Source organism: Podarcis cretensis, assembly GCF_951804945.1.
Source record: "Podarcis cretensis genome assembly, chromosome: 10".
NCBI lineage: Eukaryota > Metazoa > Chordata > Lepidosauria > Squamata > Lacertidae > Podarcis > Podarcis cretensis.
In genome coordinates, this window is record NC_137179.1 from 28,016,896 (window position 1) to 28,043,986 (window position 27,091).

Consider the following 27,091-nt stretch of genomic DNA (forward strand, 5'->3'; position numbering starts at 1 on the left):
ACCCTGATAACACCTTGCTTGCCTGGATGGAGGACAGAGAGAGGTATGTGAGTCTGTGTAGAAACCAGCCTACCATACAAAGCTACACAACCTGCTCTGTTCAATTTTACCTCTGGCCCAGCCCACCATTTGCATGCAGCCTCTGGATTGTTGCCTAGGAGGGAATGTGGCCCTCACTCTGTCAAGGTTTCCTTGCTGTAGTGCTATGATTGTTGCATTTCCCATTCTGAGTACAGCATTAAAAACAGTTGCAAGGATGGTTTAAACACTACTCTGTTAATTAGGGAATAGATGTATTGAAGCCTTGTTGCACCAGTAGTGGCACTTTTTGCAGATGGCTGTAGCCGTTCTAAAGAAGAGATAATATTAAAATTAAAAAATGCATCAGGAGATCTGCTTAGATGAGAAAAAGAGTCCAGCTGAATCATACCGAACCTGGGACCTTCTGCATGCAAAGCAGATGTTCTGCTCCTGGGCTCTGGCCCCTGAAGAACTAGAAGGTGACAACAGATTGAGTTGGCAATACTTTCACTCTTTCATTATCTTAATAGCCCAACCTCCTTCCTGCTTTTGTTGGATTTAAAGAATTCATTGTTGTTGTCCTGATGCTTTTAGCAATATGCTCTCCAAGTTCTCTCTCTCTCTATCTCTTGTTTAAAGTGCCTTTTTGTCAAATTACATGTTTGGCCAGAATTATTGTGCTCTCTTTTGTCCTCCTTGCTTAGCGAAGGTTTCAGCTTATTGACATTTTGAGAAGGAACGTAGATATTTTAAAAGAAACCCTGATACCTGGCAGGTCTGGATTTGAATGCAACTAATGGGTGGCATATGTTAGATAGCCAGGCTAATAAGAACACTCGTAGTTATTCCCTATGGCCATGGGCATTAAAGCCGAGTGGGATGAGTAGCTGCGTATGTTTCCTTTAGAAAAAGTCTTAATTGTCTCTTCCTCAAACAGCACTTCTGTGATAAGGAAAGTGCCCCATTACACCTTCCTGGTTTAATTATAGAGACTCGAAACTGGGACCATAGAGCCTACGGTTGCTATGACAACTTCCATTCTCAAGCTTCCTGCCACTCTCCCACACTTATGGTGTGTGCAAGAAGGGAAGATGCAGATACAACAGTGATGACAATATAATTGGCCTGTTTACTTTCTTGTTCACAAGGAGTATGAAAGTTCTTGGCCTCACCTGTCCCATGCTTAACTCCTCCATCTAGCAGGGGACAGGAAGTTATTACATAACTCATAGGTTTTCAACCTTTTAAAGTCCACAGCTCTCTTGACCAACTACATTCTTTCTGCAGCACCCCGGTGGGGCTCAGGAGCCTGGTTATGTCATCCCTTGCCTACAGAGCCAGCAGCCCCTCATCAGATTTTGAACACTCTCCCTTGTGGAGTGTTCCCTCAGCCTCCTCTCCTCCCCCCCTATCCTTGGGAGTCCTCCAGGGAGCCACAGCTGCCACCCCTGGTCTCTGAGTTGCCCACTCTGCCCCAAAGAGAGGTGCCTCCTCACGGTGCTCCACAGGGGCCTGGGAAGCACCCCTTGGCCAGCCCCAGAGGTGCCATTTGCCTGGGTAGTGTGTAGCTAGGGCTGCTGCAACAAACAGCCATGCAAGCCTTTGGGAGGCAAAGACGCAAGAAGGCATCGAAGGAGGGAGGGAAGGAAAGAGGGGCAGAGGCCAGTGTTGCCCACAGCACCCCTGACCATTATTCATGGCACTCTAGGGTGCCATGGCACACTGGTTGAAAGCCACTGCCATAACCTCTGGTTATTATGAAGTAAAGTCTGATGATTATTGAGGTGTCTGGGAAGGAGGGGTGCCATAAATATGGATGCTCCAAAGTAGAGTTATTTGGTAAATAAAGAGCTTTAGGACATGGACTATCAGGAGTGCAATCTAGAGCAGGACTGAAGGAGAGCAAAGGAAGAACTGCTGAACAGGAGTGAGGGACACCAACACAGCGACAGCAGAGAACAGAAGAATGCTTTCAGGTGTGTTTACCTTGCTGCAGGTATTGGGAGCATTTTTCTGCCCAGTCTTCCAAAGGTCACACACCAGTAGTGAATAGGACCAGAGGCAAACGTTTACAAATAACCGGAGGATGGCTGTCTCCATCATCTCCTGCTTTTGAGCTTCTTCTGGTTACTGCTGTACTTCTGTTATTTACAAGATTTGCAGAGACTGAATTAGAAGGAACAAACTTTGCTGAGCAGCGTGCTGCTACAAAACTATATACAAAACTGAAATTAGACAGAGACCTCTTAGTTCCTTTCCCTGCTGGTCTCACTCAGAACTGATTCTTCCCATGCAACCATTTACAAATCACTTCTAAACCATTTCCTAAATCCTACTTACATTACGGTACTCTCCTGGAGACAAAGAGCTGGAGTCACATTTTCATCTGATCCAACAAGGCAATACTCCTGCCTTTATAGGCTGAGCTTGCCCTACTTACCTAGCATAATATGCCACATCAGAGAGGCACAACTATTTATTTGAACAGAAGCTAGATTTGCCTTCCAATGTGGAGTTGGTTGACTTGCAGAGGTTTTGGAGGCTGGGGCTCATATTCCAGGTTACTGTTGCATCAATCAAGTTGAAAGGCTGAGTGGCTTTGTTTGAAGTAACACTTGGTTTGTACTGTAGGGAGAAATAGGAGTCATGCAGATTTACTGAGTAGGATGCCAAATGTCTTTATTTTTTAAAAAAATGTCAAGACATGAACTTAAGCAGAGACATCACCTTGCCAACAAAGATCCGTATAGTTAAAGCTATGGTTTTCCCAGTAGTGATGTATGGAAGTGAGAGCTGGACCATAAAGAAAGCTGATTGCCAAAGAATTTATGCTTTTGAATTATGGTCTGGAGGAGACTCTTGAGAGTCCCATGGACTGCAAGAAGATCAAACCTATCCATTCTGAAGGAAATCAGCCCTGGGTGCTCACTGGAAGGACAGATCCTGAAGCTGAGGCTCCAATACTTTGGCCACCTCATGAGAAGAGAAGACTCCCTGGAAAAGAACCTGATGTTGGGAAAGATGGAGGGCACAAGGAGAAGGGGACGACAGAGGACAAGAAGGTTGGACAGTGTTCTCAAAGCTACCAGCATGAGTTTGACTAAACTGCAGGATGCAGTGGAAGACAGAAGTGTCTGGCATGCTCTTATCCATGGGGTCACGAAGAGTCGGACACGACTAAACGACTAAACAACAACATGCCAAATGTCTTTATTTTTTTTAAAAAACCTCAAGACATTATCTTAAGCAGAGCTCTGCTGGATCAGGCCAAAGGCCCATCTAGTCCTATTCTCACAGTGGCCAACCAGAGGCAGTCTCCCCTCTTGTAATTCTCTACAGCTGGTATTCAGAGTCACACTGCCTCCATCACTGGAGGTGGTACACAGTCATCATTGCCAGAAGCTATTGATAGCCTTATGCATCTTCATGGGCTTGTCTAATCCTCTTTTAATGCCATCCAAATTGGTGGCCACCACTACTTCTTATGGAATCAAATTCCATAACTATGTGCTGTGTGAAGAAGAGTGCAACATAAGCTATAATAATAATAATGGACAGAATTGAGGCAGAGGAAAGCAAGAAATGATGCAAGATGAAAGCACATAGCAACATAAAAGAGTCCTGGGAATAGAATATCAGGAGATGCGACTACTTGGATTGAAGTTCACTGTGCACAGAGTTTTTTTCTGGTGGCCTTGTTCAAAGTCTTTCCATTTTAACTGTTTTCCTTCCTCACTTTAACGAGGCTCTGTTTCACCTAACTGTTCACAGCGGTGTGACCTACACACAGCTAACTTTGGATATTGGTCTTTAATCATAGCTTTGAGCTGCAGGGTGCTGCTTTTAGCAGCCAACCAAATCACAATGCAGAATGCATCTCTCTGTGACTCTCACTCTTTCCCTGGGTTTAAAAATTGGAGGGGGGAAAATGCTTTTCATGAAAGATGATGATGGACAGCTGTACCTTTCAGGCTGGTTATGGAAGCTTCCTCATTGCACCTGAAAATTCAATAAAGCACACTTCTTTGAAGTTATTTGAAGGGGCATTTGCTGGAGTGAGTCTTCATCATTTCCCAAAAAATCAAGTGTCAGAGGTGTGTATTTTGAATTTTGAATCTGAAGGGCAAGCGTAAAAGTGTCCTGCCCTCACATTTTCAACCTATTCTCTTTTCCTTCCTCTTTTTCAAAAGCGTTACTCTCTTCATCTTATGTCACACCGCTGTTAAGTGTTTTAGTGCACTATTCTGGTGGACTTGATGGCTAAGTTTATTCCCCCACCCCACTTTGCTGTTTTGAAAGGTCTGCTTTCCAATCCAAGCGCCACAGTCGCTTCTGGACAAACTTTAAGGGGGCATATGGCAGTGGTGGCCAGGTGCAGAGACACCAGAGGGCAGAGCACTGGGTGTAAATTTTACCTTTGTACAGTAGGCTAATTTCTACACACATACACACACACACACACACACACATGCACACAAACCTCCACCCTCCACCCATGGCAAGGGAGAATCATTATTAGAATTCAAGGACACATTCCAACCAGGCAAAAATATTTGAGAAAAATGTAAAACAGAGTCTGTGGTATATGCACAGCCCCTAGTATAATAATACTTAGCTCATTTGACAAGTATGAATCATTGTGTAGCCAAAATATCATCATCCAGACAAAAAGGGAAATATTAGCAAACTCAAGAAAACCCTTAGGTTTTCTAAAGTACCCCCCAAAAGGTATTTGGGGTGGGGTGGAGCTCAAGGTGGAAGGAAGGGCACACCTTGCAAAACAGCTATATAAGGATGCCAATTCAGTGTGCTTGGAATGCTGACTTCATGTGTGCTGAGGGGGAACTGGGAGTGGGGAGATGGAATGGAGTATCTTGAAAAAGGTGTGACTGGCTGGAACCTTGCATAGGAGCACTCCATACTCATATTTTGTAGGAGATGACATATGAATAGGAATAAATAATTGTCACTTCTGTTGAATTAACTGACTGGATCTCATGTTGTACAATAGTTTCTACAATGTCATCATCATTATAGCAAAACAGTTCTGGATATTCTTAGAGCTTGTTTCCTGGAAAAAAAAATAGAAAGGAGAATTCCTGGATGCCAAGATACAAGTCTGGGGCAACTACTCTTTGGTGAGAGAACCGCAGCAGAGTCACAAAATATGCAGCAAAGTAAAGTGTGGTGATATAGGCTGTTAGACCTTTGTGATATGTCCTTCCAAATGAGTTCTGAAGTTTCCCTCTTCCCCCAGCATAACAAAAGACCATATGTTGGGCAAGTTTAAAAAAATAGTTTACTTACAAACTCTGTAAAGGTCTGGTTCATGTGCTTTTCCATACATACATCAGAAAAGTTGCACAGGCAACAAAACTTAGCTTAGTTACAAAGTAGTAAAAGTTTCTAAATTATTGGTATAGGAAGAGTGGCTGATGGAAGCCATGCAGTTGAGCTGGAGCAACCAGCTCAAACCTCATCACACAATGAGCTTCTCAGGTAGACTGGGTGGAACAGTAGGCTTGATTACCTATTTCCTCCTAAGGTAAAGGGAAGAGGCATAGGACAGGACAGCTTACTCTGTGACATTAACCCTTTCAGGCATTAATAAGACTTAAGCATGTTGGTTATATAAGGCTGGTCATCCCTCAGAGAAACCTACAGCTATTGTCTCTACATTAGCCTGCCCATTTTAACTTCAGGTTTTCACTTGTTCCTGACATATATTGAAATAACTTCAAGTGACCTCTTTAGTTCTTCATCCTTTCAGCAGCACTCTGAATTATCAAACTACTGTAATGTCCAGGTCCTTCCTCTAAGAGATATTTGATGTAAAATTATGATTGCAAAGTTGTCAAGTTCTCCTAAGGAGAGTGCAATTATGTATATTTACTGTTAGGATTTTACTAAGCATCTGACATGTCCTGTAACTTGAACAAGCAAAATAAGAATAGTCTGGATGAAAGAAGAATGATAGTGCTCTACTCTTCTTTTATTCCATCAAATTATTTCTTTTCATGTGAAAATCCAATTTATTTAATACGGTGTCACAATGTAATGAAATGCTCCTTAACCCAGAGCCACCTTGTTTTCAGAACAAAAATAGGACAAGGGAAGATGACATATCATAATTAGTTACTCTAGTTACATATATTTGAGGACATATAAATCATATTATTGAACTATAGTCCTACAGTGTTTGTGGGCCACAGAACATAGGAGAGTTTCATAAGAACATAAAAATAGTCCTGTTGGCTCAGGATAATGGCCCATCTAGTCTAGCATCAGTTCTCACAGTGGCCAACCAGAAGCCTGTTGGAAACCAGAAATTGGGACCTGAATATAAGAGCATTCTCCCCTCCTGTGGCTTCTAGCAACTGGCACCAGAAGCATACTGCCTCTGGCTATGAGTTTCAATAGATTAACCCAACTTTATCAGCCAGGTGCCTTCCAGATGCTTTGTACTACAACTCCCATCATCCTTGACCATTGGACACTGGCTGGGACTGTTGGGAATTGGAGTCAGAAAACATCTAGAGGGCGCTAGGTTTGGGAAGGCTGCATCAACTCAACAGCTAATGACCCTGACACACTGAGTAGTCTTTCATTCACTGCCGTGTTATTCTCTCTCCTTGCAATTCACTATCGGGCTGAGATCAATGGGATTTAACATTGGCCAAGGGCAGATGAGCACAACTGAAGGCAGAGAAGACCACAGGGTTCCCAAAGGCAGTGAGATGGCAGGGGAAAGAGGGCAGTGGGGAAAAGATATAACCAGGAGGTGCTGAAAGCTCATTGCCCTGGAAAATGATTTTATGGTGTACAGCAATATATGCAGCTACAATGACATATAAGATACCGTTAAAAAATACAAAATGACTGGCTCATCTTGAGAAAATGTAAGCAACTGAATAGACCTGTTGGCACACAAAGATATTCAGGAGACACCTGAAAGTTAGCACCAAGAACACCTGCAGAGTTCTATTTCTTTATTTCAATTCTGTCACACCATTAAGGAATCTCTGCTGGAAGAGTATTCCACAGCGTGGGAATGGGGACACTGCATACTCGGCTTGTAGTTGAAACCAGCTGAGCTTCTGAAACACAGAGGACATTTTTCTGGATGTTCTCAGTGATCCAGCTCACTGGATAAGGGCTCAGGTTCCCAAGCTACACACCCTCTCCAGACGCTACCTCTTTTCCCAGGCCACACCTCTCATTGTCCTTGCATCAAATCCCCTGTAATTGTTTTTGCCTGGCTAGAATGTGTCCTTAAACTCTAATGATGGTTCTTGCTTGCATGGATAGAAGTTAAAGAGGACTGTGCAAGGACATATAGAAACTAGCTTACTGTACAAAGGTAACTTTTACATTCGTTGCTCCAGCCAGCACTGACATGTGGCCCTCGGAAGCCTGTCCAGAAGGGGAAATGGCCCTCAGTCTGAAAAAGCTTCCCTACCCCCAGTCTGCAGCTTTCGTTCACTCCAGTGGACAAGCCATTTCCTCTCCATTTCCTCAAAGCCACTGTCACACAGAACAGAAGCAAATTTGGGAGATTTATTAACGAAATATTTGAACTGTAATTCCCAGCTGTATTGTAACTCGATTCGGTGAACAGAAATGGGTGAGGCCTTTATTCTTCATGCTCCTGGCATGACATCCATCCTGCCTCTGACATTGAAATGATAAACTGGAAGATTGTGTGAGTTCCAGGTACAGCTCACGTATCTCACCATGATATGTTGAGTCAACCATGCATCTGTAAGAAACACTTTTCCATTAAATGCCTGAAGCCAGATCTCCATTGGCAAAATAGAATGTGAATGATCTCCCTTTTGCATGGGTATTGTTGCATGGGTGAATGAGAACGCCTGGTCCAATAGGGCTGCTATCTATAGAGCAATGCTATGCCAACCCTCTTTTTAAACCCATTTTCCCTTCCATCAGTTAATGAGAAAAGAGAATGCATTGAAAAGGAAAGAGAGTTTCAGGGAAATTTACGAGGTGGGTTGTTGGGATTTGCTGTTGCGTGGCTACCTGAATTTTGAGGTAGCAGCGGAGGAGTTGTGACTTGGTGTCCTTTCTTTCATTCTACAAATAGTATTTCTGGTGGTGTACATTTTGCAGCATTCTCTGTGCCTCCAATGCATGAAAACTCTGCAATGTCTTCGCCTCCGCTTTCTTCTAAATGTGGGAAGGTAGGGAGCCTGCCTACCATTTGTCAGACAGTATTTTATTGTTGTTGTTGTTTTTACAAAAAATAAAAAATGAATTCTTTTTACTTTTAAAGACAGCAGTATGGAAAGTGGTTTTTTTGTGTGTTTTTTTAAGGTATAAGGAAGAAATTCACTTAAAAACAAAATCAGCAAGAGCAGCAATCATGGGCACTTGATATACAGCTTCCCTTCTCATTCTGCAGTTAAAGACCAAGGGAGAAAAGGCTTGATGGGGAGGGACACATAAACTACCCTTGGCCCTTTCATAGCAATAAAATAAACTCAGTCCCACATCCACTGAAATTATAAAGAATTCTAAGTGTCCTGCATGGGACGCAGGTGGCGCTGTGGGTTAAAGCCTCAGCGCCTAGGGCTTGCCGATCGAAAGGTCGGCGGTTCGAATCCCTGCGGCGGGGTGCGCTCCCGCTGCTCGGTCCCAGCGCCTGCCAACCTAGCAGTTCGAAAGCACCTCCGGGTGCAAGTAGATAAATAGGGACCGCTTACCAGCGGGAAGGTAAACGGCGTTTCCGTGTGCGACTCTGGCTCTGGCCAGAGCAGCGATGTCACGCTGGCCACGTGACCCGGAAGTGTCTCCGGACAGCGCTGGCCCCTGGCCTCTTGAGTGAGATGGGCGCACAACCCCAGAGTCTGTCAAGACTGGCCCGTACGGGCAGGGGTACCTTTACCTTTACCTTTAAGTGTCCTGCATACAGGTTTCAGCATTACTATAGACACTTGTTAGGACTTAGGACAACAGAGCTTACTTCAGAGAGCCAGGCTAGTTACAGTATGTGCATGCTTTTTAAGCATGTGATCACTTGTTTGCCTGCAAACCTGGGGTTGGGGTCTATTTTTTAAATAAAAATGTATGAAAAAGATGAATAAAATCTGTCTCCTACTCCATCTCATTTTGGCCCCTGATAGAGGAAAGAGTTCCCCATCTCTCATTTAGAACATAGTTGAATCCAGGCTAAGATGGTGGTTGCAGTGAGAAGATCAAGGGAGGGAATTAAAAGATAGTTTATACACAGCTCAACTAGTGATGCACCGATTTTACCAAGGATCAGAGGGGCAGCTTTGAAACTCTCGTGGACTGTGAAGAACACTGTGTGGAAGAATTTAGGAACAGTGTTGTTGCTACTGCTGCTGCTTTAAAAGATCTCTTTTCTTCTTTCTTGGGAGACAATTGGAGAAGGCGCCATGGTTTTTAATTAGATCATAAGACAGCATATGGAAGATGATTTCCAATTCCCGTGCCTCACTGCTCGGTCCATTTTACAAGCCAGATGGAGCTCCAGCACACGAATGTGTTTAGATTGTCCCAGCTGATCTGTCAGCAGCTGGAAGTGCCTGGGCTATAACAAGACACATCAGAAAGGGGACCAAAATAGAACTACCTGCTAGAGAAAACATCACATGCGCTGCAGAGAGCTGCATTGTTACGGACGGTGGTTCATTCATTTTTCATGCGTGTCCAGCTCATATTGAGGCTTTTTGTTTTCTCTCTTCTTTCTCCCCAACCCCATCTGCCTCTATCATGCTTTTTGTTAAGTTGCTTTCAAACGATGCTCTATAAAGCTTTCAGCCTCTCTTAACTCAATTCTTTCCTTTCCCCCCAAACTCTTGCCCAATCCCTGTCATCCAAAGAAGAGTGTGTGAAGCTCTTTAAATCCTATGTTTCAGTTCCATGATCATTGACCTACAGTTCTCCAGAGGGAGACATCTGCATTTTATTTTATTTTATTTATTTTATTGCTATTAATTTTTTTACTGGTCTAGCGATACAAGTATTTGTGTGAGAGAGATGAGAAAGTCCGGCAGCTGAATTGGCAGGGGGTTGGACTCGATGGTCCTTGTGGTCTCTTCCAACTCTATGATTCTATGATTCTATGAATCAGCCAACACTAACAGGCCAAGCAAATTGCACGTCATTGCTTAGACGTGGTTGACACAAGCTGTTTCTCTTTTATTAGACTCATCCCTTTATTCCCTGCTGCCGCCATGATGTGTGGGTCCCTACGGGCAATCGGAATAAGTAGAAGGTGCGGGAAACAAAGGTTGCAAGGTTAAGTTTGTTCTGCAGACCCAGGACCAGCAACCATAGTGTACCAACCCTGTATTTAGCAGCTTGCATGGTAAGAACATAAGAAGTGCCTGCTGGATCAGGCCAGTAGCCCATCTAGTCCAGTATTCTGCTCTCATAGTCCCCAAGCCTAGGCAAAGCCCACAAGCAGGACCTGAAGGCAACCCCCAGCTTCTGTGGTTTCCAGCAACTGGTATTTAGAAGCATAAAGTACGTCAAAGTGCAAGTTGATAAACAGGTACCACTCCAGCGGGAAGGTAAACGGCGTTTCCGTGTGCTGCTCTGGTTCACCAGAAGCGGCTTAGTCATGCTGACCACATGATCCAGAAGCTGTACGCCGGCTCCCTCAGCCAATAAAGCAAGATGAGCGCCGCAACCCCAGAGTCAGCCACGACTGGACCTAATGGTCAGGGGTTCCTTTACCTTTACCTTTACCTCTGACAATGGATGCAGAACATAGCAATCAAGTTACCAGGGTAGCCCATAGGTGACCAGGAATTCCATGCATTAAATCCCATGCAGACAGGTGAATGGGCTGCCAGACAAAGAATAGTTTTTTGTTCCATCCTGCTCTGCCAGCCTGTTTTGTTTTTGTGCTCTCCTTCTCCATAGCCAGCATTGCAACATAGCCTACTAGGTAAAGGTAAAAGGTAAAGGACCCCTGAATGGTTAAGTCCAGTCAAAGGCAACTATGTGGTGTGGCGCTCATCTCACTTTTCATGCTGAGGGAGCCAGCGTTTGTCCACAGACAGCTTTCTGGGTCATACAGAGCTGGGACAGAGCAACAGGAGCTCACCCCATCACATGGATTTGAACTGCCAACCTTCCAATTGGCAAGCCCAAGAGACTCGATGGTTTAGACCACAGTGCCACCCACATCTCCTACTAGCGCAGCTGACTAGCCTCTTGGAAGGATAGTAAGAAACAAAACAAAACTCAGGCTAGTAACTTCTGTGGCTGCAGTATACACTTTTCTACCTTCCTTGTATGCACAAAGGCCCATGCTACAGATATGGTCAGTATCAATTTCTATGGCTGCAGTGTCCACCACAAAAACTGTGACCACCACTCCATGCATTATATTTGGCTGCGTAGCCCAGAAAGATCAGGAGGCCTGCTTAGGTATTTGGAAAAGTGATGGCATTAGCCATCCCCCAATCATCCAGTCTTGCTGGCACAGCTTTCAGGCACAGCAATAATTAAGCATGCTTCCCAGACAGTGGGTGAACAGCCAGATAACAGCTTATTCAGGGACTTAGCAATGACATCTTCTCATTGTCCCTGTGCCTGCATCCTAACGCAGTCGCCCACACTCAGCCATTGGGAAAAAATGATAGCAAGGATGAAGTAGATCAGAGATCTCTGTGACGCTGGACAGCAGCAGCACTTAGTTTGAATGCTGAGAACTCCACTTCATGAGAAATTGACTCCAGAACCACTGTGGTAAGAATGCTTAACGATTCATCTTGAGTGGAATGACGTGCATACTTTGCACTGTGAGGAACAGCCTCTTTTTTAGGACTGTATTTTGCAACTAGTTCAAGAGTGTTTCCTCTGTTGCCACTTGTCTCACTTTCCCAGTGTCTACACATTGAGCAATATTTTTTTTGTCTAGTAGTAAACGAAAGGACTTCTGCAAGTGTGGCAATAGAAATGCCTATTTTTCTATGAGAAGTTCTTAGCAGCCTTTTGAACTTGGCCACTTTCCAGAACGCAGGAAGGGATTTTGTCACTCCCTTCTCTTATTTAGTCCTGTCTCCTTCCACACATACCTGTGTGACTCCAATGTTAGAAAAAGAGAGGGAATGTAGCCCATTCAGGTAGGTTTACACCATCATGCCTCCCCGCCTTTATTTTCGCCAGCAGCATCTACCGGACTACGATGCTCCAAGGACCATTGATGTTTCATCACAAGCTTGCCAAATGACTCATGAAGGATGTGAAACTGGCAGGAATCTGCTGTCCCTCATGCCTTTTGATAGCCCAGAGCCTTGTGCATGAATGGAAAGCCTAGAAACGTTTTTTTTTTTTTTTTTTTTTTTGGCATCTATTTTGCATCTAATTTGGGAGGGGGGCATGCAGTAAGGGGAAATTTGAATTAACAAGGGGGGAGGGAAATGAGATGCATGCAACATTGTGTGGATGCCCTCCCCCCCCCCCCCAAAAAAAAGCTAGTGCCTGGGATAGTGCAAAAGCACAGTGAATCACTGGTGTGGAAGTGCCCTGTGAGAGTGCTAGTGTGTTTATATCCTGCATGTGGGTTCCCAATAGGCAGTTGCTGGTCCACCATGAAAACAAAATGCTAACCTAGATAGGTCTTTGGCCAGATCCAGCAGGGCTCTTATTTTGTTTGGTTCCCCCCCCCCCCCAATCATCCTTAGGTCCCTGGGTGGGTTACAACAATTAAAACAGAATGTTGAAAACAGTTCAAAACAACTTACAGCCACAAAAAATAAGGTGGGTCCTGAAAATTTACATGTCACATATCAAAAGCCAGGGTAAAGTGGTGTGTCTTCAGCATTCACCAAAAAGACACTTTTTATTCAACCTGATGTAATTTTATCTCTTATGCAACATCAAACAAACATGGCTACAACAGACCATGGTAATCTGTGGAATGACACTTTTGTTCAGTAAGTGAAATGACCTAATTAGTCAGTGTAACTATTTCAAGATTCTGTACTTATGAGGGAGGGAATATTTGTTGTCCTCCCCCCTTTTTGATGCCTGATTTTTTAATATATATAAAAACATAACAAACAAACAAACAAACAGGGCTTATGTGAGATCTAAACAGACCCCTGGCCACTGCATTTTGGACCAAGTGAGTAAAGCACACTGCAATACTGTATTGGCCCGAATATAAGCTGCACCCGCAAATAAGCCACACCTTTAAAATGGAAGGGGGCAAAAGACAAAAAGACAATACCCGGGCTGCTTCCTGGGGGGGGGGGAGCCACTCCGCTTTGCCGGAAGCCCTCCCCCCTTCCCCCTTCTTTCTGGCGGCTCGGGGGAGGCTTGCGAGCGGCGTGTGTGCTGCACACTGTTGCTCCGCGCTCCCAGGCTGCTCTCTGGGGAGGGGGAGCTGTGCAGCTTTGCTGGTAGCATAGGGTCTCGAATGCAAGCCACACTTTAACTTTTCAGGGTCTGAATTGGGGGGGGGGGAGTGTGGCTTATATTTGGGCCAGTATGATACTTCAGTCTGGAAGTTACCAGAGTACAGCAGACAAATCATATCTGTCCAAAAAAGGGTCATAGCACAATGCTGGCACTCCTAGATCCCAAGGTCATCTGAACCTCCAGTGACAGTGTTGGACCCAAGAGCACCCCCAAGCTGTGGACCTCTTTCTTCGAGGTAAGAGCACCCCAGTCCAGACCAGTCCAAAACAGACCATATCTCCCCTTCCCAGATATGATAACATGGGACACATAACACATCTGTCTTTACTTAAGGTGAATGTCCAACCATGGTACTAAGGTAAATGGCTAAAGAGGGAGCCAAACAAAGTCAGATTAGTGAGCAAATGCCTTTGAAGGTTTCCAGAGACATTCAGTTATCTCGGAGACAGGCACTTCTTGCACCATAAGATCAAGGTCCATCCTTTGATGATAATGAGTTGTGTGGATTTGTCACAAGAAAGCACACTGGGAACGAAGTCCCACACCATTTGCCACCCTCAATCTAATCCAGCTCTTGGGTCAGAGTTAATCAGCCAGCAATGTGATGAATACCTAACAGCAGCTAAACATTGCAGGAGGAGATTATCTGCCTCAAAAGAGCAATCACAGATATCTACAGCAACACAGAATATCCTTATTAGGTTGAGCAGCTTCCTTCTAGCAAAAAACACTGGAAGAAAGATATATGCCGTTTTGAAAGGTTTATGCATTTTTAGGGTATCAAAAAAAAGCAGTCGTTCGCTCAGGTGCTGGTTTGCTCAATGACTCTGCGGGGTTGGGGAGCGTGAGTCTCCATTTGGATTGCGAAATCATTACTACACTCCTCCAACCCAGACTTCCTATCTTTGGAATAAACAAGGAGAAAATAACAAACCCAAATCTGTAAATACTTTGTTTTCAATGAAAGTTTCCTCCTGTGCTTTCTACGGAACTGTCCACCGCCCCCTCCCCCCAGCCCTTGGCAGCTTTCCCATTGATTTCAGGGGAACAGTGATTCAGTTAACTGTGAAATCTACAAAAAGAAACTTACCAGAAATTTACCAGCTGCTGAATGAAGGAGAGAGGCAGGGAGAGATATAGAGAGGGAAAGAGGGAGAATACACACATATATAAAGTCACTTGAGTAGTGCAAAACATTAAAGAGCGCTTAGCTTTTAGAAAGAAAATCTCTCGCTTATTCTTCCAAAAACCATCAAAGGCTGATTTTAAAGGAAATTTTCTATTTATTGATTTATCAATCCATCATCATCATCATCTCTCTTGCCTTTTATCCATTTCTCTTTCCTGCCTTGAAGCTGTGCAAGAAGGAACATATAGGCCTGGGAGATGCACTCACCCGTTCCAAAGGATAGATGTCGCACCAGAGCCCCCTCTCATTCTCCAAATGAGTTATCTGAATTTCAAGTTACAAGACAAACAACTGTGCGAGCTTGAGGAGGAGACTGCCAGCTCTGTTTTGGAGTAAACTGAGAGCAGTGTGAAGAAAGAGAAAAAGAGAGGACACACACACACACAAACATCTCTCCTCAAGAGCCCAGATGAAAAAAAGGCAACTGCTGGTTTTTGAAGAACAAACTTTGAGCCATGTGTGTCTTCTGATTCAGCAAAGACTCTCTGTGTGTGGGAACAGCTGCTGAAGCGCTGAAGTTGTCCTTCCCTCTCTTGAATACAGGAGTGACAGAACGGGAGGTTTGGGCAGAAAGCATCAGCTTCAAGGACTACAAGCAGCAGTTGCTGCTGCTGCTGCTGCTGCTGCTGCTGCTGATTCAGTCCGCTGAGCCAACGCTGCTGACTGCAAGAGGAGCCAGTATTTCCCTTCCAAAGAAAGAGAAAGGTAAATGAAGGAGCTTTGTAGCTAGATGTGTAGAATAATATCTCCAAGCAACAGTGTCTAGATGGGTTTTTAAAGGGAAGGGGGTTGTGGGACTTTGTAGCCGAGAGCAGAGCTAGCTATTCTGCATTGTTTCTTGTGATCTTTTCTCTTCTTTTTTTCCTGTCTTTTAAGCATGAAAGGACAGTAAATAAAGTGTGAGAGAACTGAAGCTTGCCATTATATACCCTGCGGATGCTACATAGCAGTTTTGTCTGCTTTAGATGCTCTGGGGCAAGCACCAAGACAGAAAAGAAAAGAAATCGGTTAGATAGCCCCCCAAAGCAGGTTTCTGATGCAGGTTGTCTGTCCATCCCCATGACATTTCTCTATACCTGGATCATCTTTATGTGTTCTCCCTGGTGCCTACCTTGTGTATACAGGATTGGGGGAAAGGGGATGAGTGTGTTTTCAATCACTTTTAAGAACTGAGCCATATGAGACATGGAATTTCAATCTCAGCTGCTCCACAAGCAAATATAGGGATGGGATGTGACTGGGAAAGATACCAGTTTAGGACCCACTGATGCTTTTACATTAGAAATGCATAACCGAGAGGCTCCAGAAAAGGGATGGGGAAGTTGGCAAAGACAAGCCACCAGCTGGCTTGTGGAGTGACCTTACTGTCAACATTTGTCCGCTCTGTGTCTTTTATCAAGCAGATGATGATGATATGCTGTTAGGAAACTAGCTAGAGTAGTTTCTTGAGAGAAAGTGCTAACATTCAACATGTGGATGTAAGGATGGGCTAATATGATACCCTTAAATTAGTGAGGGACTTACGGTAAATAGCATGAACCTGATATTAAAAAGCCTCTATCATCTATCTATATATCTATATCTATCTATCTATCTATCTATCTATCTATCTATCATCTATCTATCTATCATCTATCTATATCTCATAACTAGTAAATGGGCAAGACATCCTTGTTCATTTTTTATAATGTACCGTTTGGGTGGGTGTGCACATGCACACACACACACACACACACACCCTGAGGGGTGTTCTGTGAGACAATAAAGGTGATTTTGGTGAGTCAGAAAAGCTGCAGCAACACGGAGAAGGGAAGAGAGAGAGTCTGTGTGGTGCATGAAAGAAAACAGCTTCACTTTGGAATTTCAGAGGCAATTAGAAGAACGGTGGCTGCAGGAATCAAAGTGGACCTCTGTGCACTAAGTTAAAAAGCTAACAGATGGAATGTTTAGAAGCCCTTTCGGAATCAGTACCTGGGCAAATGGAACCAGATTGCAACAAAAGCGTCATAAAGCAATACGAATAAGACTACAATCTGGGTGCTCTACTGAAAAGCTACCCGTTGCATCCCATGCTAGTTTCTACTTAGATAAATAAATAAATGGCTATGGCTAACTTAGGTCCATTCATTTCCGTGAGTCTATTCAGAGTTTAAATTAGCTGGATGCAACCCAATGTCTCCATTTACTTCTGTAGCTCTGAACCTCCACTTTTTGAGGTGTGCCTGTACCAAGAGAGCCAATGTGGTGTAGTGGTTGCAGCATCAGACTGGGGCCTGGGAGACTAGGGTTCAAAGCCACATTCAGACATGAAGCTTGCCTTGGGCTAGTCCCCCACCTCACAAGGTTGTTGTGAGGATATTATGGAGAGAAGAAAACTGAATATATTCCCCCTTGAACTGCTTGAAGGAATGGTGAGATATACAGAGAATCATAGAATTGTAATAATAATAATAATAATAATAATAATAATAATAATAATAATACATTTTATTATTTGTACCCCACCTTTGAGGGTCCAACCTCCGGCAATGCAGGAATCTTTTGCCCAGTGTGGGGCTTAAATTCATGACCCTGACATTAAGAGTCTCATGCTCTACCGACTGAGCTATTGAGGGGATGTATGTAATAATAAATAGTAAAGTAAATATCTCTACTAAGGTAATAAATTAGACAGTTTAGTGAAGGCGGAGAAGGAGTTTGAGTACCAAGTACCAGTGCCACTTGCTTGACCTTGGGCAAGACATTCAAACTGCCTTTGCTTTGCTTCCCACCTCTTTAAGATGAGGTTGTAGTGGAATGCTGAAAAGGGGGTTTGTTTTTTTGGTGGGGGGGGGTGTAAAAGAGAGCTACAGACTAAATCTGCATGGGAAAGAAAAATATATTATTGCCAATACAACATGCAAGTATTAATGTGTGTGTGTAATAGTGGGATGTCCAAATCTGTCAAGATGGACTATAAACAGCTGATTATGATATTAAGCACCATTAGACAGACAGACGGACAGAGAGATAGATAGATGATAGATAGGTAGGTAGGTAGGTAGATAATAGATAAATAGATAGATGATAGATGATAGATGATAGATGATAGATGATAGATGATAGATGATATAGATAGATAGATGATAGATAGATGTTTTCATTGCAACACAGTAAATGGAGGGGGTTGTGTTTTAAACAGGGCACAAAGCATTGATCAATTAATTGCTACAACTGGGCTGATTCAATGGCAGATAATGCTTTTTAAGTGGACCTGTGATTTATTAGACTTCACTATCTAGGTCATACAACATCCTCGGCTCAAATGTGGGACAGAAACTCTATCTGCGTGACATCCAAACACAGGGATAAAGCACCTTGACATGAAGAATAGTGGGAAAACACAATGAAGTTATTTACTGGGGGATCCAAAGCACTTTTATTCAGAGGTGAACCCCACTGAGTTCAGTGGGATTTACAACAGAGGCTGCAATCCTAATCCCATTTACCTGCAAGTAAACCCCATTGCAATCAATAGGATTTACTTCCAAGTAGACATGTTTCTGATTTCATTATAAGTGTGCATAGGACTATAACCCTAGTGCAGGGGTGAGAAATTATCTGGATGCTGTTGGATTACAAATCCCATCATTCCTGGCTCTGCTGGCTGCAGCTGAGGGGAGCTGGGGAGCAACAATATCTAAAAAAAACCCACAGGTTTCCCCCTTCCTGCCCTAGTGTAAGATGAAAGATCATCTTTAGAAGAACTAGGGCAGGGTTGGGGAAGCTTGCTCAGCTTGAAGGCTGTATTGCCCTATGGGCAACACACCTGGAGCTGCATGTTGGTGGCGGATGCAGCCAGAGGCAAAAGTGAGCAGAGCAACAGATGTGACTCTCAATTCACATGACAAAATAATGCTCCATCCTCATTTGGGGTTCTAGAACAATGCTCATAGGGGCGCTGGTTCATATGGTTTTTTCCCAAGAGAGATGCCCCAAGGCTTTTTTTGTCAGCCATGACAACGGTTTTGCTATTTCACTTTTTATACTTCCACAGGTTAGAAAATTAGTCGAGATGTTTTAAAAGATGGCTTGGGAAATAAGCAAGGGTGACCCTGATTTGGAGCTTCCCATGGGCATATGGATGGTCACTGTGAAATAAGAAGTTGATGAGCCTTTGTTCTGATCCAGGAGGGCTCCTCTGATGTTCTTAAACAGATATATCTATAGCTATAGCCATATGTCATTTGAAATGTAACATTGCATAAAGAGTACATAAACTAAATAGCACATTGAGAACCCGCTTTGTCTTTCATAACATCTTTCTCTGAGTTTTGCCTTGTTGCTGCATTGTTTACAGTTCCCCCCTCCCTCTATATCATGTAGAAATCTATATCTTCCAGATCCATGCAGCTGATAAAGTTGGCTGTAGTCCACATAAGCTTAAGCAACAATAAATTTTTCAGTCTATAAGATGCAATGTGTGTGTGTGTTCCCGTATTTTTTATCTCCCTCTGACAATGCTTGCTATAACCAGGGAGGCTGGTTTCTTAGAGAGATTGGGGCACTATCCCAAAAACCTCAGTCTGCCCTCAGCCAACTCCTGCAGCTCACCTGCCTTCCTATTTACAACAGGTGCCGGGGGGGGCAGAACTGCCTATCCTCCTCCTCCTGCTGCTGCTTAGTCTCAGGGATGCCCTTGTAGGACTCAACAGGGAGGAGGATGGGACAAAGCAGGAATTAATTGGCTCTGCCTGTCACTCGCTCTGGCTCCTCCTACTCTTGACTTCTGGGCCTTTTGTACCAATGAGGACCAGCCACCACTGGCTGTAGCAGACTAGTAAAACTAATCCTCTTGAATAAGGTTCCTAGAAATCAAAGCAAACATACCTTGTAACATTTCTTTATTACCGTAATAGAAAACCTGTGAGCCTCTGGTGGTTGCTGGACTTCAGCTGCCATCAGACCCAACCAGCATGGCCAGTGGCCAGGGATGATGAGTGTTGTAATCCCCAGGTTCCCCACCCCTGCTTTATGGGGTAAAGGTAAAGGGACCCCTGAACATTAGGTCCAGTTGCGGACGACTCTGGGGTTGCGGGGCTCATCTCGCTTTATTGGCCAAGGGAGCCAGCATACAGCTTCCAGGTCATGTGGCCAGCATGACTAAGCCACTTCTGGCAAACCAGAGCAGTGTACGGAAACGCTGTTTACCTTCCTGCCAGAGTGGTACCTATTTATCTACTTGCACTGGTGTGCTTTCAAACTGCTAGGTTGGCAGGAGCAGGGACCGAGCAACGGGAGCTCACCCCATCACAGGGATTCAAACCTTCTGATCCGGAAGCCCTAGGCTCTGTGGTTTAACCCACAGTGCCACCTGCGTCCCTTGCTTTATGGAGTACTGTGCTTTAATTCTCCTTTTTGTCGTGCAACAGGTTTGGTGAATGAAAGATGTGTTTGGAGTCTCAAGAGTCCCTGTAGTTTTCAATGACTGGCATGCTTACGCTCTGTTTGTGTAACCATTGTCTCATTTGTTTTCTCATCTGGGACCCTCTGTTCATGAATTGCAAGAGATAAGACAATGGCCGATTCCACGCAGGCAATTGCTGTGGAATAATCAGTTCGCTCACTCACCTTTTATAGGGCATGGGATAGCTCAGTCAGTAGAGCATGAGACTCTTAATCTCAGGGTTGTGGGTTCAAGCCCCACATTGGGCAAAATGTGGATTCCTGCATTGCAGGGGGTTAGACTAGATGATCCCTGTGGTCCCTTCCAACTCTATGATTCTATGCTTTCCCTGTTGAGCTTCCTTTTTGCTGCTTAGAAAATCCATTCTTTTTTAACACAACAAAACAGCTTCCCTGGGTGTAGGCGACCTACTCTTCTGTTATTCTGCTGGCTTGTATATATTGCTGTAGCCATTTCCTAGTTTGCTGCAGCCCAGTCTTTCCCAACCCAGACTACAGCTCCCATCAGCATGGCCAATAGACAGCGAGGATGGGATTTGTAGTTCCTGGTAAAGTCACCAGATTGGTGTTCCTGCTGTTGATTTCTTCATGCTGACGATAAAACCGTATCTCTTTTTTTATCTGTGCAGATCTAAGCAATGATGAAGACTATGTCCAGTGGGAACTGCACCTTGAACGTGCCAGCCAAAAACTCCTACCGCATGGTTGTCCTTGGAGCCTCCAGGGTGGGCAAGAGCTCCATCGTCTCGCGGTTTCTCAATGGCCGCTTTGAGGACCAGTACACACCCACGATTGAGGATTTCCATCGCAAAGTCTACAACATCCGGGGTGATATGTATCAGCTAGACATCTTGGACACATCTGGGAACCATCCGTTCCCTGCCATGAGGAGACTTTCCATACTCACAGGTTAGACGTGTGATTGTGTGTGAGAGGAGGGGGTTACCAGGGGCTCCTCCTAGTGAACCCAAGTCAATGCACATCAGTTTGGGGAAGGAGAGGCAAGGGTTCAAATCAGTCCCAGGTGCTTGCAATGCCTGTTTGCAAGGTTTGGCTCATGTTATCTTTGTACTCCCATCTCCAAGGAGTTGCCAGCTGGGATCCACAGAATTCTGCCACCTCCCTGTGCTCAAGAACAGTTTGGGTTTCCTGAACAAAGAGCCCTTGTGCAACATGGCAAGGAGCTCTTAACTGAAATAAGTTTCTGGAGAAGTCTGTGATATGGCTTGGGAGTCTGTAGCTCAAAGGGGTGATGTTGATGATGATGATGATGATGATGATGATGATGATGATGATGATAGTATCTCACTGGCTGTATATAGAAAATGTAAAACACAGAGTGAGATATAATAACTCTCTGGGCCCACCTTAGTATTCCACTGAGAACAGAAATGAGTCTGGTCAGGTCAAAACTGTAAGAAAAACCAGGTATCCAGATAATGAAATAATGCTAGGATCGGCCCATCCATGAGGCAAACTGAGGCAGCCGCCTCAGGCAGCATAATCCAAGGAGCACCTTTGCAGGTGTGCCCCGCTGCCCCACCCCCACTGCCGGAGAAGCAAGGAGATATGGCTATGGAGGCTTCTGGGTTCTGGCAAGATCTCACCACAGCCATGCAATCCTAGTAAAGGGGGGGGGGGGACAAGAGGAGGATTTTGGCACACATGCAAAAGTTTGATAGACCTGTCAGAATGTTGTTATAAAACATTATTTTGCTAAAAATCCATGCCATCTTAATTCATTCCATTCTTTACAATGAAAGCTCTGTAAATAGCATTCCTTTTATCCAAACACAGGTTCTCTAAATGTTTTGGTTATACTGTACCATATGTTTGGTTATATCACAGAGTGAGGAAGTATGCTTCTGAATACCAGTTGGTTGAAACATCAGGAAGGGAAAGTGCTCTCACACCCAAGTCCTGCTCCTCATAGTGATCTGTTTGGTCACTGTGGGAGCAGTATGTTGGGCTAGATGGACTACTGGTGTGATCCTACAGGATCTTCTCATGTTCTTAATATAGTTGGGATAAACAAATCCCTTGCTGTGTACGACTTTTCCATTATCTTTTCTAAGAGAGGTTGTAACGGATTGGCTTAATTTGTTTCCCCCTCTTGAAATATTGCAGGAGACGTTTTCATCTTAGTGTTCAGTTTGGATAGCAGAGAGTCCTTTGATGAGGTCAAGAGGCTCCAGCAGCAGATCCTTGAAGTCAAATCCTGCCTGAAGAACAAGACCAAGGAAACAGGTGACCTACCCATGGTGATCTGTGGCAACAAAAACGATCATGGTGAACTCTACCGCAAAGTTCGCTCTGAGGAAGCGGAGAAGCTGGTCTCTAGCGATGAGAACTGTGCTTACTTTGAAGTCTCGGCCAAGAAGAACACCAACGTCAATGAGATGTTCTACGTTCTTTTCAGCATGGCCAAGCTGCCCCACGAGATGAGTCCTGCCCTTCACAGGAAGATCTCTGTCCAGTATGGGGACACCTTCCACCAAAAATCCTTCAGGATGCACAGGGTCAAAGAGACAGATGCCTATGGCATGATCTCCCCCTTTGCTCGCCGACCCAGTGTCAACAGCGACCTGAAATACATCAAATCCAAAGTCCTCAGAGAAGGGCAAACGAGAGAAAGGGAGAAATGCACTATCCAGTGAAGAAAGCTCTGCTAAGATGGAGTCTATACACTACATGCAGTGCCTTAAAGAAAATGGCTGACGGGAGCAAGTTCCTAATGGACTTGGGAGCTACAGGTGATGACAGTAGCAAGCACTCATGAGAGCAGTGCTTGAAACCACTTCGTCAAAAGTACCGCACCATTTGTATAAAGAAGTGACTTAAAGGGAAATATTGTAAATACTTGAAGCTGCTTGGCAGGTGACTGCCGTGCCCAGCACCTGTGACTTGTTCCTTCTTCTTTTTAAAAACTACTTTTCTATTTGGTGTTCTCTTCTTTGGATAAACGGGGTGTGTGAAGAAGGCTGGAGCTCAGCATTATACCAGGAGTTAGTGCAGGATGGGTCTGGCCTGCCCCACGTAGGAGTGCTGAGTTCTCATCAAGCAGCAGGTAGTCTTTGGTGAGAAGATGAACGTGTGCCATTGTTTTCCTCCAGGTCTCTTCAGAAATAAGACCCATGATTCAGTGTCCTGTCTTGGTTCTGTGGTGACTTCCAAGACAAATGTATATATAAAAGGCAGGCATGGATCTCTGGATTTGTCAGGTCAGAAGGATGTTTGAACATTTGGAAGTTGTGGGGAGAAATGCACTTTTTTTTGTGGCAGTGGCAATTCTTCATAGTGTCAATGCAAATGTCGCTTTTGTATTAGAGCTTTAACTTTGTTTTTGTTTCTCAAGCAACAGCCAGATGGCAGATTGTCTGTTTTAACTGAAATGTGAGCTAATCAGCAAGTATGATCTGGAAATGCCAACTGTTTTCCAGTTACATAATGTGTACAGTAACTAAAATTGTTGTACTGTAAAAAACAAACAAAAAAAAACCAGCACATCTGACAGCTTCATGTGATTTTGCTTCATTCAATTTTCTGTTCTTTGAAAGAACTATACACACACACACACACTTGGGATACTTTACTATTTCCTATTTACAAATCCCACCTGCCTCCCATTTCAATTATCTTATAATGTTTCTGTTCTACGCTCCACTATATACAACCACTGTGGGTATGATCTATCCAGTGGCCAACACCAGCTTTTTTTACACTAACAAGGCTGATGCATGCCTACTCAGAAGTAAGCACCACTGAGTATAATCCGACTCCCAGGTAGCAATGGATGAGTCTGTCCATTTCAGTTTCTCTCTACTTCTCATTTTTCCAGTCTTATGTTCAGTTCTCCACATTTTCTCATCAGTTTGCAAACATTTTTTTTAAATAGGCCTCATGAAATTCACCCTCATATTACTGTGTATTTTGCCTAAATTATCATTTTTCTGCCCATTTTTGCAGGCACTTCCCCAAATTTAACATGTATTTATCAGTTCTTTTCACAAACATATGTGATTTTGCTCATGCTGTTCCCTAATATATGCATTTTCATTTTATCTGGCTAAAGAACTACAGCATAAAATTCGGAGAAGGCAAATCAGAGAAGTAAAATGATTATTACTTCCAAGTCGGCATGATTAGGACTGACCTGCAACTGTATTCCTAGTGTTCAAATGTCTGCAAAATGTTATCATAACAGGATCTCATTCACAGGATCACAAAAATATATAAGGTGTGAAGTTTAGTTTAGGATGTGACTGTCTTCTAAATCACATTCGCTGAAGCAGGGTCACCAGAGTACTGAATAAGTGTGTGCAAATGGGGTTTTCTTTTAGGATGGTAAAACATCTCTCTCTTTTTTTAAAAAAGAAAAAACAGCATAAAACCTATGGTTTTGCTTCTGTCAAAGCCATCTGTTCATAGCAAGATTCCTGCGGAGAAAAATAGTCATGTCGAAATGAGACCTGTCTGTCACTCAAACCCTGTTTTAAAATCTAGCACCCAAGTGGCTCTTGAGACCTGGAGTATCTTTGTAAAGAGGAGGGAAATTTCACTCAGAACCACTGCATGATGACATGACACAAACACACCCTTTTAACAGTGGCTCCTTTCCCTGCTTAGACCCATGACAGCTCTCTGTTCATAATGGACGTGTTTATCTGAGCAGAACATGGGGTTTTGCATGCCTTGGATGTACTGCAGAAGTTGGCTACCCATTCACCATGAACAGGAAGCTGCCACAGGTTTAAGAATGGGACACCAGGCCCATCTCTTCTTAATTCTCACTTGTCCCCATGTGGAGGTCCTCTGCCCATAGCTCACTTATTTCTTCTCACTTCACCTTTGCTAATTCAGCGTGCTGACGCAACTGTGTGCACTAAAAACAGACATTTTAAGAAAAAAATACCTCAGACATGGGTATGCATTGTAGTGTGTGCGCGAGTGTATATGATTGAGTGCAATGAGGGGGAACTTCAGTCTTAGTAGTGTTGACACTGTAGACAACGTGGACTGATACGTTGTACCAGCCCTTGAATATTTGACACCTTCTGTGTTTTACTATACCTCATATTCTGTATATATGTAAATAGTGCTGTGTGTACACTGTTTAACGTTGTAAGTTCTGCTGATGCTGAATGAATATTTCCTCTGCCGTCTGACTGGTAACAGAGGCTTAAGGGTAGTAGCCCCTAACAGACAAATATCCCCCATCTTATGTATTGCAGGGGGTTAAACTAGGTGACTTTTGGGGTCCCTACAAACTCTACTGTTCTGTGATTCCACGATTCTGAACCCTCCTTCCCTCGCAAATGTAAAATACAGTTTCGCTTGGTTTCTAGTGCCATGGCAACCTTCTCTATTATTTTCAGGTGTCTCACAACTTGCATTAATATAGATCTATATTCCTTTCCAAATAAACCTGATTTATTTATTAGCTGTGTCTCAGATGTTGTGCATGTTCTCCAAAATATAATGTGGTAAACTAAAGCAGAGGTGGGCGATGTCTCAAGATGGGTCTCCTGATGGGCTCAGAAAATCAGATTCTGATGGAGAAGTGGAAGAACCGTTGTAGACTAAAATGAGAGGCTTTTTTAATTATTCAGCAGGTGCTCTGTGGTCTGGAAAGATGCCACACCACAAGTCTTCCTGCCAAGGAGGAATCACGATCCTGCTACTATCAGCACCGACTGGGAAATTGGTTTGCGGGGTGTAATGGTTCTAGGGGGTTGCTCATGCGTAAGTTGTCGCCACTCTTGGCTTGGTTGCCTGGTTGAACCCTTTCTGTCTGGACAGCCCTTCACTTCGTGGCTGCCTCAGTCGCTGACAGAATCCGTCAGTGGCCGTTTCTTAAACTTCTTCCAGCAAAAAAGTTCTTTGACGCCAAGTCTCCTCCTACTCTCCCCGCGCGGAAGTCTTCTGCGCAGGGAGGGTGTGGGCAGCGGAGTACCCATGCTCTCCCCACTAGTCTCCGGTGAGGAGTCCTGGAGCCTATTCTCCGACTCCCCCATCTGCCCCCCTTCTCTCCTGGTGTTACGCTGATTTCTTTCCCCAGCAGATGGGCTGCCTCTCTCCCTGCTGGGACCCTCTCCGGCATCGCTCTGGAGCCTTCCCTCCGCCTCTGGCACTGTTGGCAGTTCCTTGACATGGGGAGATAATGTTTTGCTAGATTTCTTCTTTGCGTGGACAGGCAAAGTCCCCAGATCCCTCGCAGTCCCCCCCCCCCGTCATGTGGAATAACGACTCAAGACAACGTGCTATGGGATTAAATTGGCCACAACTTTATTAAATTTCAAATGTGGGTAGACCTTGGCTCAGGCATTGGGTGTTCTCCCTCCCCAGTCCCCAGCCGGGGACCTAGGGAGCATCAGGGTTATCCAGTGTGGGAGGGGGGATGGGCCGGCTCTGGAGAACATATGTTCAAGCAGAGATAGCCGCCCCTGTTACGCCGCCGCCGCAGGGGAGAGCAAAGACGACCTTTCGGCGTATGGTCAAAGCCTCCCTTCAAAAACCCCTTTAACGGGGAACCCTGGTATCGCCGCCGCAAAGAGGAAGATGGACTAAAGGATTCCGCCCAAGGCCTGATACCGCCAAAGTTGTGACGTTTTGCTACGGGAAAGGCGAAACCTGCCAATGCAGGGAAATTCCTTTCCGGCCCTTTAACAGCGACCTTAACGTAGCAGCGCCCGCATACCTGTGAAGAAAAAGTTAACCTGCAAAAGAAGACATTAACTGAGGGTGGGTAGGGTGGGAGAAGCTCTGGAGCCAAGTGAGGATTCCCAGGTAAGATCCTCCCTCTATTGTGTGGGCAGGTAATCCCTCCCCTACCTGGCCTGGTCTCCTTGGCAACGCTTCCCCCAGGTGGGATTGGACAACTGACTGAGGTAGGCAGAGACCTCCAGGTATCCCACCTGAGGGAAGGCAAAGCCAAGCCTATGCTGATGGGGCCGCTCCAGATCTAGGGGCTGCGCACGTCCCCGCAAAGGGCGCCCCCCGTTTTAAGCGGGGAGCGGT

The 27,091-nt window shown here is 44.5% G+C and overlaps 1 protein-coding gene across 2 annotated transcripts; it reads left to right on the forward strand.

Annotated features, from left to right (window-relative positions):
* Nucleotides 1–14,624: 14,624 nt before the first annotated feature.
* RASD2 (RASD family member 2) lies at nt 14,625–25,514 on the forward strand. 2 transcript variants are annotated; one of them, XM_079994514.1, is made up of 3 exons: nt 14,625–15,334; nt 20,704–20,983; nt 22,202–25,514. In XM_079994514.1, the coding sequence occupies exons 2-3, from the start codon at nt 20,713–20,715 to the stop codon at nt 22,729–22,731; spliced, it is 801 nt and encodes a 266-aa protein (XP_079850640.1). In that variant the 5' UTR covers nt 14,625–15,334; nt 20,704–20,712; the 3' UTR covers nt 22,732–25,514. The 2 variants fall into 2 exon arrangements, with proteins under 2 accessions (XP_079850640.1, XP_079850641.1); XM_079994515.1 differs by lacking the exon at nt 14,625–15,334 and adding an exon at nt 16,784–17,040.
* Nucleotides 25,515–27,091: the final 1,577 nt, after the last annotated feature.

What these genes read in the sequence shown, in the direction of transcription:
- RASD2 (XM_079994514.1), top strand. Translation starts at nt 20,713, where the DNA reads ATGATGAAGACTATGTCCAGTGGGAACTGCACCTTGAACGTGCCAGCC. An exon ending in GAGACTTTCCATACTCACAG is followed by an intron (nt 20,984 to 22,201) that starts GTTAGACGTGTG and finishes GAAATATTGCAG; the next exon opens with GAGACGTTTTCATCTTAGTG.